Genomic DNA, 17,603 nt, shown 5'->3' on the forward strand with positions numbered 1-17,603 from the left:
TAATGTCCACTGAGTCAATGATGCCATCCAACCATCTCATCCTCTGTTGCCCCCTTCTCCTCCTGCCCTAAATCCTTCCCAGCATCAGAGTTTTTTCCAATGGGTTGTACCGTTATATAGTCTACCAGCACTGAATGGAAATGTGGCGTCACCAACAGAATGTGTTGTCACACTTTTTTTGTTGTTGTTGTTGTCATACTTTTTAACTTTTGTCCATTTAAAGGTGGGAAATGGTATAGTCTTAGTTTTTATTTCTCTAATTATGATCGAAGTTGAGCATATTTTTATGTGTTTAAGGATCATCAAAATTTTTTTATTAATTAAAAAATTATCTGTATATGTCTTTTGTTCATTTTTCTATAGAGTTTTTGGTTCCCCCCCACTTGATTTTTAAATATTCTTTATATATTAGAGATATTTGTCCTTTCTCCCTCAAGATATAAATTACAAATACTTTCTCCTAGTTTTTCAGTTGTCTTTTTAAAGTAATTAATTAATTAATTTTTCATTTTTGGCTGCACTGGGTCTCTGTCGCTTTTTGCTGGCTTTCCCTAGCTGTATGGAGTAGGGGTTACTCTTTGTTGTGGAGCACAGGGTCTATGGCGCATAGGTTTCAGTAGTTGTATCTCAAGGGCTCAGTAGTTGTGGCTTTTGGGCTCTAGAGCGTGAGCTTAGAAGTTGTGGCGCACAGGCTGAGCTGCTCCAAGGCATGTGGAATCTTCCTAGACCAGGGACTGAACCCATGTCCCCTACATTGGCAAGCGGATTCTTACCCATTACACCACCAGGAAAGTCCCAGTTGTCTTTTCGATTTTGTTTATGGTGATCTTTGCCATGCCGAAGATTTTAATTTTTACATACTGAATTTTTATGTAGCTAAATAAATTATTGTACCTGGATTTTGAGTCATAGGTAGAAAATCTTTCCCTATGCTGTGACTATAAAGAAATTCACCAGGGTTTTCTTTAGCTACTTTAAAAATATCATTCTTAGCATTAATGTCTCTGGTCCATATGGAGTATTTTCTAGATAGCTAACCACTTGTCCCAGACCAGTTTTGAACCATCTGTGCTCTAATGATTTGTCATCTTCATCCTATACTAAATTTATATATGTACTTGTGTCTATTTTTGACTGCAATCAATCTTTTTTTTTTTATCCATTGGAATGGTTTTCAGTTTTATTGAAAGTCCCTTTGGGGAATCAATCTTTGTACTGTGCTAACTATGCTCTAGTGTTGGGTATATGATAGGTATGATTTCAGATAGAGAAGTGGCCAGATTGTACTACGATTGAATGGGAGCAATCAAGTCATTTGCCAAGTAAAGCAGGGGTGTGTTTATTTCTGAGTGTCAGTGGATGAGAGGGAAAGAACAGGAGGAAAGAAGAGTTGGAATTTAATCAGAATAACTTAAGTCATAATTTCCTAAATATATAGAGAGATGATGAAGAACTTGACTCTATTTATCTAAATAGAAGATGGAAGAGGAGGTAAAAAGAAGGAACCAAACTGCTGAGAGTGATAAGGGTCTTCCAGTCTAATACCTGACAAACTCATTTTCCTGTCAATAACAGCTTTAAACTCTGGATAATATTAAAAGACAAAACAAAATAACTACCTGAGGTCTCTTGAGACTGAACAAAGATAGATTTGTGAGAAGAGTTGAAACTTAAAGTAAGTGATCAGCAAGGAATGAGTTTCCCATTTTTTTTGTACCTTCGTCTTATAGGTAGCCTCCATCACAGCAGTGTGGGGTCAACTAAAGCTTCAGTACAAAGGCCTCTGTCTTTCACTAGCGTTACCAGGGGAAGCAGTCTGGCACAACCAGAGCTTCTGGTGAGTGAGGAAGAAATCCACAGAGGGAGAAAGCCAGGGTCAGAGAGTCCAGATACCTAGCTGACCCCAGGTGGGACAAACTGAAAGCGGTTCCTAGTTTAAGCTTAAAGAATGAAACTGAGATTTGAGTGAGAGGCCTACTGCAGGTCATGAAATGTTGCAGTTTGAGTCTAACAAAGTTAACTGTTTGCTAAAACAAACACTTTTCAGAGTAATATAATAGATTCCAGAGTCTATACAACATACAGAAAATACAATCCAAATATTTTTGGCATACAAAGAATCAGAAAATGTGACCCAATTTCAGAGGAAAATAGAGTCAACAGATGCAAACTCAAGATGACAAAGATGTTAGAGTTATCAGACGAGGACTTTAAAGCAGCATAATTAAAATTATGGTCCTAAGGAATGGAAAATATGTTCAATATGAATGAAAAGATAGGAAATATCAATGGAGAAGTAGAAAATATGAAAAAGTACCAAATGGAAATTTTAGAACTGAAAAGTTTACTATCTGAAATGAAAACTTCCCACACGAGCCTAATGGCAGAACGGAGATGAGAGATGAGAATCAGTGAATTTAAAGATAGATCAACAGAGATCATCTGATCTGAAGAAGACAAAGAAAAGAGTTTGGACAAAATGAAACAAACAAGCAGAAAACCACAGAGCCTTAGGGAACTGTGGAACAATTTTAAAAGGTTTAACGTGGGTGATTGGAGTACTAGAGGAGTGAGGAGAGGGGATGAGACAGAAAAGAAAAATGTGAAGAAACAATGTTACAAATTTCTCAAATTGGGTTAAGGATATACATTTACAGATTAAAGAAGCTCAGTTAACCCAAACAAGAAATCTGTGCCCAGTCACATCATTATAAAACTGCTTAAAAACACACATGAAGAGAAAATTCTTGAAAGCATCCAGAGACTCGATCCTTACATAAAGGGGAAGGTGATTTAAGGACTGTGACTTTTATTGAGCAACGCTGGAAAGCAGGAAGACAATGGAGCAATATCTTTAATGTGCTGAAAGAAAAAAGAATCCTGTCAACCCTTAAGTCTATGTATAATAAAAACATGCTTCAAGAATGAAAGTGAAATTTACATTTTCAGATAACAGCTAAGAGCAGCTGTCATGACCAGAAAAAAGCTACAGGAAATATTAAAGTTCTTTGACCTGAAGGAAATGATACCTAAGGGAAAGCTGGATCTTTAGGAATAAGTGAAGAACACTGGAAACAGTAAATATAAAAACTACTTTTCTCTCAGTTTCTATAATATACACATGGTTGTTTAAAGCAAAAACTTATAATATTGCCTTGTGAAGTTTATAATGTAGATTTAACACACGTGACAACTATGACAAAAAGACAGTGTGTATATGTGTGTGTATGCAGGGGGATAAATGGACCCACATAGTTGCAAAGTTTGTTTAATATCCATGACATAGTACTGTATTAATTCTAAGTAGGCTATAAACAAGTTAAAATATATTTTAATCCCCACAAGTTTTCGGTTTTATGTGAAGTACTGTAATCTTGAGGTTTCTATGTTTTATGTGAAGTATACTATATTGACTCTAAGTAGACTTTCAAAAGTTAAGAATGTATAATGTAATCCCTATAGAAGCCACTAAAAATAATGCAAGGAAATATAGCTAAATTATAATAGATAAGATTGAATTCTGAATATGTTTGATAATCCCAAGGAAAGCAGGAGAATAGGGAAAAGATGAACAAAAACCAGAGAGGACAAACAAAAAATAAAATGACAGACAGACCTAAATCCAACAATGTCAATATTTACAGTAAATGTTAATGGAGTATACACTCCAAAAAAAAAAAAAAAGCAGAGAATAGCATAATAGGTAAAAAGTAAGACCCAATTATATTCTGTCTATAAAAGATACACTTTAAGTATAGAGACACAAATGTGTTAAAAGTAAGTGGATGGAAAAAGATTAACCATAAATATGGTAAGACTTATGAAAAATAAAAACATATGCCCATACAAAGATATGTGTACAGATATTTGTAGAAACTTTAGTAACTACAGTCAAAAACTAGAAACAACTGGACATCTATTAACAGGAAAATGGTTAAACAACATGTGGCATAATCATATAATATAATGCTACTTAGAGATAAAAAGAAACTAATAACTACTTGTTGATATAAACAACATAAATGAATCTCAAAATCTAATGAAAAAGTCAGACAAAAGATTGTATACCATTTATACGATCCTATTTATATAAAATACAAACTAATCTACAGACAAAAACCAGATCAGCGGTACACGTGAGGGATGGAGTGTAAAGGGGCAAGAAGAATCTTTTGGGGTTGATGGAAGTGTTCGGTATCTTGATTGTGGTGATGGTTTCTGGACATACACAAATGTCAAAACTCATTGGCTTGTACAGTTTGGGTGAAATTTGTGCTGTTCTTAGTCACTCAGTCATATCCAACTCTTTGCCACCCCATGGAATGTAGCCTGCCAGGCTCCTCTGTCCATGAGGATTCTCCAGGTGAGAATACTGTAGTGGGTTGCCACACCCTCCTCCAGGGGATCTTCTCAATGCAGGGATCGAACCCAGGTTTCCTGCATTGCAGGCTGATTCTTTACATCTGAGCTACCAGGGAAGTCCATGAATACTGAAGTGGATAGTCTATCCCTTCTCCAGGGGATTGTCCCAACTCAAGAATTGAACCAGAGTCTCCTGCATTGCAGGTGGATTCTTTACCATTTGAACTACTGGAGAAGCGGGAATGAAACTGTTAGTATGCAAATTATTCTTCAAAAGAGGTAAGGAAAAAATTAAAAGACCTAATTTTCAAATAACTTTAGGTTTTCTACTGAACTCTAAAAAAATTCAATTGTTAAGAACAGAAGCGGTGCCATTTTTCCGAGGCCATGCCTCCTGTTAATAAATGTCTCTGTTAAAAAATCTTTAGGTAGTAAAAGAACAGTGGTTCTAATTTAGTCTTAATGCCACAGAGAAATGACTTCAATATAATTTTCAAAGACAAATTCAATGGATAGCTGCATTTTCCAATGTATTTTTAAGGATACTGAAAAGAGAAAAAAATCAGTAAGTAGAATTCTGACAACTGTACTGAAGCATGAATCATAGAAAAGTTTTTTTTTTTTTTCTGGAATCCTTTAGGAAGCAATGAATCTTTATCTTGTATGTTTGGGCTGTTAACATTTGGTGTTTCCTGAGAACACATATGGATAAAATAGCTTGACATCGATCCCTGGCAAAGACTAGGAGGAACTACTAAACAGATGGTTTGTGAGCACTTAGAAAAGAAACCTGATATTCTTGTGGTACCAAGGCTGAGAAATGGAGGCCGGCTGACAGCAGCATTAAAATGATTTGTAACTGGCTGAAAGACTTACATACCCAATGAATGCAGACTGCTGCTAACGTGGATGACACCCTCTGGATGCCAAAATGCATTGATCACAGTGCCTGTTTTAGTTTTATTGTACTGATTACTTAGTCATTCTTTGGAAACTTATTATAAAAATTTTATTACATGCAAATGAATATAGGCAACACATATTTAAGCTATGAAGCATAACAGCAAAATGAACACTCATAAAGCCTTTAACTTAAGATGTAGATCAACAATGCCAGTCAAGTATCTATATGCTTTGCTCTGATCTTCTCTAAGGGAAACACTGCTACGCTGGATTTTAAAAAATCTTATCTTTCCTTTTAAAGCTAGTTTTATTAAATACTTTATTATTTTAGTTTTGCTTGAGCTTTATAAAGAGGTATCTTATTGTCTACATTCTTGGTTATCTGCTTTTTCCCTCAGTATTGAAAAGAGTTGTCACCATTGTTGTAGGTAGCTGTGGGTCATTCATTTCCATAACTGTATGATATTCTACTTTGTGAATATACGTTGTAATGGTAAAAGAATCTGCCTGCCAACGCAGGAGGCATAGGTTTGATCCCTTGATCGAGAAGATACCCTAGAGAAGGGAATGGCAACCCACTCTAGTATTCTTGCCTGGAAAATCCCATGGACAGAGAGCCTGGCAGGCTACAGTCCATGGAGTTGCAAAGAGTCAGACATCACTGAGCAACTGAGCATGCACACACATTTATTCATGAGTCATTCAATGGACATTTGAGTACTCTAGTTTTTGGCTTTTTAAATAATGTCAATATTCATGTTCCTGTACATGTCCTCAAGTGCACATTTATAAAAGGTTTTCTGGAGACATTCTCCTAGGGATGGAACTGCTAGGTTGTAGGGTATTATGAATGTTACTTTATAACAAAATGATAATTTGTGAAACAATTACATTCTTCCTATCAGTATATAAGTTTCCATGCTCTGCTATTGCTAACACTCTTGTGAGACTTCTTAATTTTTTGTAAACTAGTGGGTATAAGATGGGATATCATTGTTTTAATTCGTGTTTTCCTGGTTATTAATGATGGTGAGAATTTTTCATGAGATTTCCTCTTCTGTGACATACCTGTTCAGACTTTTTGTTTATTTAAAAATTAGATGGTCTTTTTTTAAAAATCAAGTTTCAGGCATTCCGTATTCTGGACACCAACTCATTATTGGTCATATGAGTTGTAAATATAGTTATGACGTGTCATTATTTTCTTTATGGTATTTCTGATGAATAGAAATTCTTAATTTTGAAGTAATCAAATACCATAAAATATCAATCTTTTACTTTATGGTTAGCAAATTTACTCTTCCTCCTCCCTAACTTTGGTGATAAAATTTTCTCCTGTGTTTCCCTGCAAATTTTTAAAGTTTTAACTTTCATATTTAAGTCTTTAATCTATTTAAAATATAGTATTGTAAATGGAGCCTGGTAGGTTGCAGTCCATGGGGTTGCGAAGAGTTGGACACGACTGAGTGACTTCACTTTCACTTTTCACTTTCATACCTTGGAGAAGGAAATGGCAACCCACTCCAGTCTTCTTGCCTGGAGCATCCCAGGGATGGGGGAGCCTGGTGGGCTGCTGTCTGTGGGGTCGCACAGAGTCAGACACGACTGAAGCAACTTAGCTGCAGCAGCAGTAGCAGGGATCAAATTTCATTTTTTCCCATATGGAATACTTATAGTTCCAGTATGATTTAATGATTAGATCCATTCTTTCCCATTGCTTTGTCATGTCAACTTAGCCACATATTAAGTTTTCATACAATGTGGCTGTCTGTTTCTGGGTTCTCTCATCTATTTTAAACTGGACATTTGTCCTTCCCTGTAGAAATACAACACTATCTTAATTTGAACAGCCTTATATTAATAATTATCTTAATATCAGGCAAGGGAAACCTTTAGCTTTAGTATATATCTTCAGTTCAGTTTAGTTGCTCAGTTGTGTCTGACTCTTTGTGATCCTATGAACTGCAGGACGCCAGGTCTCCCTGTCCATCACCAATTCCCGGAGTTTACTCAAACCCATGTTCATTGAGTCAGTGATGCCATCCAACCATCTCATTCTATGTCGTCCCCTTCTCCTTCTGCCCTCAATCTTTCCCAGCATCAGGGTCTTTTCAAATGAGTCAGCTCTTCGCATCAGGTGGCCAAAGTATTGGAGTTTCAGCTTCAACATCAGTTCTTCCAATGAACACCCAGGACTGATCTCCTTTAAGATGGACTGGTTGGATTTCCCTGCAGTCCAAGGGACTCTCAGGAGTCTTCTCCAATACCACAGTTCAAAAGCATCAATTCTTTGGTGCTCGACTTTCTTTATAGCCCAACTCTCACATTCATACATGACCACTGGAAAAACCATAGCCTTGACTAGACAGACCTTTGTTGACAAAGTAATGTCTCTGCTTTTGAATATGCTATCTAGGTTGGTCATAACTTTTTTTCCAAAGAGTAAGTGTCTTTTAATTTCAGGGCTGCCATCACCATCTGCAGTGATTCTGGAGCCCAAAAAATTAAGTCAGCCACTGTTTCCACTGTTTCCCCAACTATTTGCCATGAAGTGATGGGACCAAATGCCGTGATCTTTGTTTTCTGAATGTTGAGTTTTAAGCCAACTTTTTCACTCTCCTTTTTCACTTTCATCAAGAGGCTCTTTAGTTCTTATTCACTTTCTGCCATAAGGGTGGTGTCATCTGCCTATTGGAGGCTACTGATATTTCTCCCGGCAATCTTGACTCCAGCTTGTGCTTCTTCCAGCCCAGCATTTCCCAAGATGTACTCTGCATATAAGTTAAATAAGCAGGGTGACAATATACAGCCTTGATGTACTCTTTTTCCTATTTGGAACCAGTGTGTTGTTCTGTGTCTGGTTCTAACTGTTGCTTCCTGACCTGCATACAGATTTCTCAAGAGGCAAGTCAGGTGGTCTGCTACTCCCATCTCTTTCAGAACTTTCCACAGTTTATCGTGATCCACACAGTCAAAGGCTTTGGCATAGTCAAGAAAGCAGAAATCGATGTTTTTCTGGAACTCTCTTGCTTTTTTGATGATCCAGCGGATGTTGGCAATTTGATCTCTGGTTCCTCTGCCTTTTCTAAAACCAGCTTGAACATCTGGAAGTTCACGGTTCACGTATTGCTGAAGCCTGGCTTGGAGAATTTTGAGCATTACTTTACTAGTGTGTGAGATGAGTGGAATTGTGCTGTAGTTTGAGTATTCTTTGGTATTGCCTTTCTTTGGGATTGGAATGAAGACTGACCTTTTCCAGTCCTGTGGCCACTGCTGAGTTTTCCAAATTTGCTGACATATTGAGTGCAGCACTTTCTTTCTTTCTTTTTTTTTTACTCTATTTTACTTTACAATACTGTATTGGTTTTGCCATACATCAACATGAATGCGCCACAGGCGTACACGTGTTCCCAATCCTGAACCCCCCTCCCGCCTCCCTCCCCATACCATCTCTCTGGGTCATTCCAATGCACCAGCCGCAAGCATCCTGTATCCTGCATCAAACCTAGACTGGCGATTTGTTTCTTATATGATATTATACATGTTTCAATGCCATTCTCCCAAATCATCCCACCCTCTCCCTCTCCCACAGAGTCCAAAAGACTATTCTATACATCTGTGTCTCTTTTGCGGTCTCGCATACAGGGTTATCGTTACTATCTTTCTAAATTCCATATATATGTGTTAGTATACTGTATTGGCAGAGAAGGCAATGACACCCCACTCCAGTACTCTTGCCTGGAAAATCCCATGGACGGAGGAGCCTGGTGGGCTGCAGTCCATGGGGTCGCTAAGAGTCGGACATGACTGAGCGACTTCACTTTCACTTTTCACTTCCATGCATTGGAGAAGGAAATGGCAACCCACTCCAGTGTTCTTGCCTGGAGAATCCCAGGGACGGGGGAGCTTGGTGGGCTGCCATCTATGGGGTCGCACAGAGTCAGACACGACTGAAGCGACTTAGCAGCAGCAGCAGCATACTGTATTGGTGTTTTTCTTTCTGATTTACTTCACTCTGTATAATCGGTTCCAGTTTCATCCACATCATTAGAACTGATTCAAATGTACTCTTTTTAATGGCTGGGTAATACTCCATTGTGTATATGTACCACAGCTTTCTTATCCATTCATCTGCTGATGGACATCTAGGTTGCTTCCATGTCCTGGCTATTATAAACAGTGCTGTGATGAACATTGGGGTACACGTGTCTCTTTCAATTCTGGTTTCCTCGGTGTGTATGCCCAGCAGTGGGATTGTTGGGTCATAAGGCAGTTCTATTTCCAGGTTTTTAAGGAATCTCCTTAGTGGCTATACTAGTTTGCATTCCCACCAACAGTGTAAGAGGGTTCCCTTATCTCCACACCCTCTCCAGCATTTATTGCTTGTAGACTTTTGGATTGCAGCCATTCTGACTGGTGTGAAATGGTACCTCATTGTGGTTTTGATTTGCATTTCTCTGATAATGAGTGATGTTGAGCATCTTTTCATGTGTTTGTTAGCCATCTGTATGTCTTCTTTGGAGAAATGTCTATTTAGTTCTTTGGGCCATTTTTTGATTGGGTCGTTTATTTTTCTGGAATTGAGCTGCAGGAGTTGCTTGTATATTTTTGAGACTAGTTGTTTGTCTGTTGCTTCATTTGCTATTATTTTCTCCCATTCCGAAGGCTGTCTTTTCACCTTGCTTATAGTTTCCTTTGTTGTGCAGAAGCTTTTAATTTTAATTAGAGAGAGAGTGCAGCACTTTCATAGCATCTTTTAGGATCTGAAATAGCTCAACTGGAATTCTATCACCTTTTAAATATATTTATTAGGATTAGCTTGTAAGTACATCAAAAAATTCTGATAGCATTTTGATTGGAATTGCATTGATAGATCAATTTGGGGAGAACTGAATCCTTATGATATTGAATGTTTCTATCCATTAACATGCTCCACTTAGTTATATCTTCTTTAAGGTGCCATCAGTAAAGCTTTCAACTTTCCCCAATAACTATTCTATGAATCTTTTCATAGAATAAATCATATTTTACGTTTATTTATGTTATTTTACTTATGTTTATTTATGTTATTTATGTTTATTTCATAGAATAAACATAGAATAAAATTAATAGTTTAAATCTTTTAAACTTTATTTCTAAATATTCTTTTATTATCATAAAAGGTATTTCTTCAAAAATGGAAGTTTCTAAGAGTTTTTTTCTAATTATAGAAATGCTATTGACTTTGTATGTGTGTCTTATATTTCTATCTATCTATCTATTTATTTGGAGAAGGCAATGGCATTAGAACATTACAAAGGATACCCCAATCTCTTGAGGAGGAAGGAATTTTAAACTTTCTTTACCTATAATATTTCAGATTTTACATTAATATATATTGCTTCTAAAATCAAAAATAAGATTAAAAATTAAACTCTACCACCTAGAAACACTTTTCTGGACCACAGTGAAATCTGTTGGCTTTATTTCACTTAAGAATATAAAAAGACCATGGAAAATAATACACCCTTACCCTCATTGCTGGGCTCTTCAACAGGGGATGCTGAGTTAATACATTCTAGGACTCCCTTTGTGATCTCAACCACCTGAAGCTTCCTGATCCTGACTAGGTCTGTATCTTTCAATCCTTCCTCCAACTGTTTGACCACCTCTTTTCCAGGCTGTGAAGTCAGAACGGTAATCTGGAAATAAATCAAAGAATCATTGTGCCCTCTTTCACTGATGTACAGAGTGAAGAATGTTAACAGGTTAGATCTAGAGGATAAACATCGAAGAAATTGGTAGTAGTGTCTTAGGGCAAAGAAGAGGATTTAATTGTAACTTGCAAATCAAGTTTTATTTGACAGATTCTGGTGGGAGAGGTCTGGTGGGATAGATCATCACAGCAGCCTTCCAAACAAACTGAATCTATCCCAGAAAGGGACTAGTGAGAAGCCATCCTTGTTTCAGCTTTTTTTTCTGGCCATGCCACAGCATGTAGCATATTAATTCCCCAGCCGGGGACTAAATCCACACCACCTGCATTGGGAGCACGGAGTCTCAACAACAGGACTGCCAGGGAAGTCCCCCGCTGTGTTTCAGCTTTTAAGATTGCTTGAATCACAGGCAGTATCCCTCTTGCTCAAAATGCTTTGATTTCATGAAGAAACAAAGGAAACAGAATCCTTAAATTCCACTTGTTAGATGTGTACTAAATATCAGAGAGCTTATATGCTCTTTTCTCAGTGGTACTTCCATTGGATGTCTCTCCTTGCTCAATCTGAATCCAGGCTGAACATTAAACTCTGGAAGGCAAGTATTAAATATATGCAGTTTTCTTTTGTACTTAGACATTTAGAGCATAATTATTTTTAAACTCATTTGTTTGATGCCTGATGTTACAGAGACTGAATGTATTTTAACTCATTCACACACCCAATGGAGTACCTAGTGATGACCTTCAAGTGAATGAAACAGAGAACAATAGAAGGATGGCAAATAGTGAAGGATTTAGATGGACTTAAATGGGAAGAAAGCTTAGTGTCCTAAGGCCAGCATCTCTTACCTCCAGGGAACTGTAGGTCAGAGCTGCACCTGTGCTCATGTGTCTGCTGTACTGTTTGAACTGCTGGAGCCCATCCTCTATTGCCAACTGCAGAGAAGTGCCTTGTGGTCTGAAACAACCTTCTCTTTGCAGTATGCGGAGTTCTGAGATGCAGGCCTGCAGCCTAGCAAAGTTCCCTTTCACTTGCTGCAGAGAAAATGAATCAAGGGTGCACATCTTTAGTGACCCAGGTTACAGATTAATTGGCAGTCTAATTTATTATCAATTATTACTTAAGAGTACTTTTCCCTTCCTGAAAATCTATTTATTTGACCAAGATCTATGGAATGTGTATTCCATTCTAGGCACTGCACTAAAACCTTCCCTAAATTTGCCTAAAATTTTGCATATTTCTCTAAAATTTGCAGCCAAAAGGCATTGATTATGTGGAGTTACTAGAAACAGAAAATGTGTTTTAATTCATTCACTCACCCAAAGGAAGGTTCAGTTGTGATTGCTCAGTTTTATTGCAAATTGGAGGCCTAGCAGTGTCACTCTCAAAATGTGTCACTCTTCATTTCTCAGTCAGTCTAGGAACTGGGAGGCACTCTATTCAAGAGTGACATTTTACCAGAAATGAGGATTTTGATGTGGTTGATCATTTAAAACTGACAGTTCAGTTGCTCAGTTGTGTCTGACTCTTTGCGACCCCATGAATTGCAGCACACCAGGCTTCCTGTTCATCACCAACTCCTGGAGTTTACTCCAACTCATGTCCATTGAGTCGGTGATGCTATCCAACCATCTCATCCTCTGTCATCCCCTTCTCCTTCTGCCTTCAATCTTTCCCAGCATCAGGGTCTTTTCTAGTGAGTCAGCTCTTCGTGTCAGGCGGCCAGAGTATTGGAGTTTCAGCTTCAACATCAGTCCTTCCAAAGAATATTCAGGACTGATCTCCTTTAGGATGGACTGGTTGGGTCTCCTTGCAGTCCAAGGGACTTTCAAGAGTCTTCTCCAAACACAATTCAAAAGCATCAATTCTTCGGCGCTCAGATTTCTTTATAGTCCAACTCTCACATCCATACTTGACTACTGGAAAAACCATAGCCTTAACTAGATGAACCTTTGTTGGTAAAATAATGTCTCTGCTTTTTAATATGTTGTCTAGGTTGGTCCAGAGAAGGCAATGGCAACCCACTCCAGCATTCTTGCCTGGAAAATCCCATGGATGGAGGAGCCTGGTAGGCTGCAGTCCATGGGGTCTTGACAAGTCAGACATGACTGAACGACTTCACTTTCACTTTTCACTTTCATGCGTTGGAGAAGGAAATGGCAACCCACTCCAGTGTTCTTGCCTGGAGAATCCCAAGGATGGCGGAGCCTGGTGGGCTGCTGTCTATGGGGTTGCACAGAGTTAGACACAACTGAAGCGACTTAGAAGCAGCAGCAGCAGCTAGGTTGGTCATAATTTTTCTTCCAAAGAGTAAGCGTCTTTTAATTTCATGGCTGCAGTCACAATCTGCAGTGATTTTGGAGCCCCCCAAAATAAAGTCTGACACTGTTTCCACTGTTTCCACTGTTTCTCCATCTATTTGCCATGAAGTGATGGGACCAGATGCCATGATCTTCGTTTTCTGAATGTTGAGCTTTAAGCCAACTTTTTCACTCTCCTCTTTCACCTTCATCAAGAGGCTTTTTAGTTCCTCTTCACTTTCTGCCATAAGGGTGGTGTCATCTGCATATTGGAGGTTATTGATATTTCTCCCGGCAATCTTGACTCCAACTTGTGCTTCTTCCAGCCCAGCGTTTCTCATGATGTACTCTGCATAGAAGTTAAATAAGCAGGGTGACAATATACAGCTTTGACGTACTCCTTTTCCTATTTGGAACCAGTCTGTTGTTCCAGGTCCAGTTCTAACTGTTGCTTCCTGACCTGCATATAGGTTTCTCAAGAGGCAGGTCAGGTGGTCTGGTATTCCCATCTCTTTCAGAATTTTCCACAGTTTATTGTGATCCACACAGTCAAAGGCTTTGGCATAGTCAAGAAAGCAGAAATCGATGTTTTTCTGGAACTCTCTTGCTTTTTTGATGATCCAGCGGATGTTGGCAATTTGATCTCTGGTTCCTCTGCCTTTTCTAAAACCAGCTTGAACATCTGGAAGTTCACAGTTCATGTATTGCTGAAGCCTGGCTTAGAGAATTTTGAGCATTACTTTACTAACATGTGAGATGAATGCAATTGTGCTATAGTTTGAGTATTCTTTGGTATTGCCTTTCTTTGGGATTGGAATGAAAACTGACCTTTTCCAATAAGGTCCTACCTAACAGACCCCTCAGGGTCACTTCAGTAAAGAAATGATACTTGTCTGCAATCAGGTCAGGGAGTCAACATGTAAATCTCCTGACTGTCTTCACTCTCCTTCACAAAAACTTGTTCTCAGGAAGTAGTTTAATCTAATATGATTCTAGATCAATGTTACATCTCCTAAGAATATATACATTTTGAATAAATGTGGAATTAAAATTTGTGACACTATTTGAAGGAATGCCAGGCATCAATAGCAGGTGGGGGTGGGGTGGGGAGAAATTATATTTGGGATGAAGACACTTTCCTGATCAAAGAGCAGGATTGAACAATATTTGCAAAACGCACATAAAATTCATGAGCATGTTACTTTGCTTACTTGCTCCTCTTCATGAATCTCTGGGGAAAACAGAAGAAATAGGATATAATTTTTACACAAAGAGAACTTGTAATCTAGATAGGAAGATAAGAAACCTACTCAAGAAATAAATGAGAACAAATGAGGCCAGTAGCCTTTAAGTATTTCTTTTCATGTACTCCATAAAAGAATATGAAAAATGATATACTCTATTATATATTATGTTGACATCTAGATTTAAAAATTCAAAGTATAAGTAGTTGTTAAGGACATATAACTTCCAGTACATTTAAATACCGATATTTAAAAATGACACTATAATACAACTCTTTAAAACATAATCTAATTATGTTTATTAATCTAAATATTAATATCATAGGAATTTGATACTCTCATTTTTCAATTTTTAAAGTACATGAGCAAGCTTTTTTCTTTTTAACAGATGGAAATTAATATTATTTATTTTCTCCCTGAATTCATATTTCCATTTCAATTTCCCGTAGTTTTATCGTAATGTAATAGAACTTTCTGGTTGGCAGTCTTTTATTGATTATCTTATCATATTTCTATGCATCAAAAATATATGTCATCAGATTTTAAAATTTCCTATGACTATAGCGATTCACAGGGTCACAAAGAGTCAGACACGACTGAGTGACTGAACTGAACGCTTTAAGGAATTATCTAGATTGCACTATTTAAAAAATTATTGTTCATATAAATTGATCAAAACAACATATATATTATCTATTTTGATAATTATTGGCATTAAGGATAAAATTTAATTAGAAATGCATCTCAGTGGTGAGCACATTGGGTTCTTTAATTAGTTAAGGTATGTGTGAATAAATAAATTATTGATTAAATGGCACAACATTAAGTATTAATCCTATTCCTATTTTCTAGGAGGTTTCTAGTGCTGAGAAACCTCATCCTGATAAATACAGATGTCAAACAAACTGTCAAATTCATTCTGAGTTATATGCCAAAAATTACATATGGATATACTAATAAAATTATTTTAATGATCTATTAGCTGCTACTCAATTTAGTCTTCCTTCAATTTTGTTAAAATTGGAGATTACCTGGTTTGCAAAAGATTTTTAACCCAATCATTAAGTCATTTTCTTTCTTACACTGATGTCAATATTTTGAAATATTCCTTTGTTTGGTGCCCCTGGAGTTTTAAAACCACATGGCAATTCATCACAGTAAAATTTATGGTGGGTGAAAGATATGTTCCTCTCACCTCATCCTTTTTATTTTGGGTTTTCTTTGTGAAGTGGAAGAGAAGTAATTGCTAAAGGGATGCTAGGAATGAAGAAGGAGCCTGACACCCTCATCATAGGCATAGTTATAGAAGTTTTAGAAAAGAATACAGTAGAAATGGAAAATCTATATAACAGTTCTTGAAAATTATATATTCCTATGCCTAGGAACTCTTACAGCCCTAGTTTTGTGTGTATCACATTTGGAAGAGACTTATAGACTACGGATACTTTAGAAATTTAGAAAAAGAGTTGTTGGAAAGGGGGTGAGATTGAGCTTAGAATTTAAAGGATAAGGTTTGTAAAAGGAATACTGTATTTTAGGTGTATATGTGTTGGGGAGCTGGTAGACAGGCTGAAAGCTCAATATAAGCATCTCTGGAGGTTGAAAGTGAATGGAGTGTGCCAGAGAGAAAGAAGGAATATGCCTGATAAGAGCAGAGGATGCTTGTTGAAGAGTAGATGCTTGTTGAAGACTCTCAAGAGTCTTCTCCAACACCACAGTTCAAAAGCATCAATTCAAAAAAAAAAAAAAAAGCATCAATTCTTCGGTGCTCAGCCTTCTTCACAGTCCAACTCTCACATCCATACATGACCACAGGAAAAACCATAGCCTTGACTAGACGGACCTTAGTCGGCAAAGTAATGTCTCTGCTTTTGAATATGCTATCTAGGTTGGTCATAACTTTCCTTCCAAGGAGTAAGCGTCTTTTAATTTCATGGCTGCAATCACCATCTGCAGTGATTTTGGAGCCCAAAAAAATAAAGTCTGACACTGTTTCCACTGTTTCCCCATCTATTTCCCATGAAGTGATGGGACTGGATGCCATGATCTTCATTTTCTGAATGTTGAGCTTTAAGCCAACTTTTTCACTCTCCTCTTTCACCTTCATCAAGAGGCTTTTTAGTTCCTCTTCACTTTCTGCCATAAGGGTGGTGTCATCTGCATATCGGAGGTTATTGATATTTCTCCCAGAAATCTTGATTCCAGCTTATATTTCTTCCAGTCCACCATTTCTCATGATGTACTCTGCAGATAAGTTAAATAAGCAGGGTAACAATATACAGCCTTGACGTATTCCTTTTCCTATTTGCAGCCAGTCTGTTGTTCCATGTCCAGTTCTAACTGTTGCTTCCTGACCTGCATACAGATTTCTCAAGAGGCAGGTCAGGTGGTCTGGTATTCCCATCTCTTTCAGAATTTTTCAGTTTATTGTGATCCACACAGTCAAAGGCTTTGGCATAGTCAAAGCAGAAATAGATGGTTTTTTAGAACTCTCTTGCTTTTTCGATGATCTAGAGGATGTTGGCAATTTGATCTCTGGTTCCTCTGCCTTTTCTAAAACCAGCTTGAACATCAGAAAGTTCACGGTTCACGTATTGCTGAAGCCTGGCTTGGAGAATTTTGAGCATTACTTTACTAGTGTGTGAGATGAGTGCAATTGTGCAGTAGTTTGAGCATTCTTTGGCATTGCCTTTCTTTGGGATTGGATGAAAACTGACTTTTTCCAGTCCTGTGGCCACTGCTGAGTTTTTCAAATTTGCTGGCATATTCAGTGCAGCACTTTCACAGCATCATCTTTCAGGATTTGAAACAGCTCAACTGGAATTCCAGGGAAGCCCATGACAAATCTCTAGATCCATCCATATTGCTGTAAATGGCATAATTTCATTCTTTTTAATGGCTGAGTAATATTTCATTGTATATATGTAGCACATCTTTATCCATTTATACTGATGGACACTTAGTTTGCTTCCAGGTCCTGGCTATTGTAAATGAAGTGTTGCAATGAACACTTGGGTGCATGTATCCTTTCAGATCATGATTTTCTCTGGATATATGCCCAGGAGTGGGATTGCAGGGTCGTATGGTATCTCTATTTT

At 37.6% G+C, this 17,603-nt stretch overlaps 1 protein-coding gene across 1 annotated transcript in view; it reads right to left on the reverse strand.

Annotated features, from left to right (window-relative positions):
- The window catches only part of M1AP (meiosis 1 associated protein), a 75,242-nt gene that overhangs the window by 39,001 nt on the left and 18,638 nt on the right, over positions 1-17,603 (reverse strand). The window contains exons 2-3 of the mRNA XM_069581931.1: positions 11,810-11,995; positions 10,778-10,946 (exon numbers count right to left, since the gene is read on the reverse strand). Of these exons, the coding sequence (XP_069438032.1) occupies positions 10,778-10,946; positions 11,810-11,995 (355 nt within the window). The remainder of the gene's footprint in view (positions 1-10,777; positions 10,947-11,809; positions 11,996-17,603) is intronic.

Source organism: Ovis canadensis, chromosome 3, assembly GCF_042477335.2.
Source record: "Ovis canadensis isolate MfBH-ARS-UI-01 breed Bighorn chromosome 3, ARS-UI_OviCan_v2, whole genome shotgun sequence".
Classification (NCBI taxonomy): domain Eukaryota; kingdom Metazoa; phylum Chordata; class Mammalia; order Artiodactyla; family Bovidae; genus Ovis; species Ovis canadensis.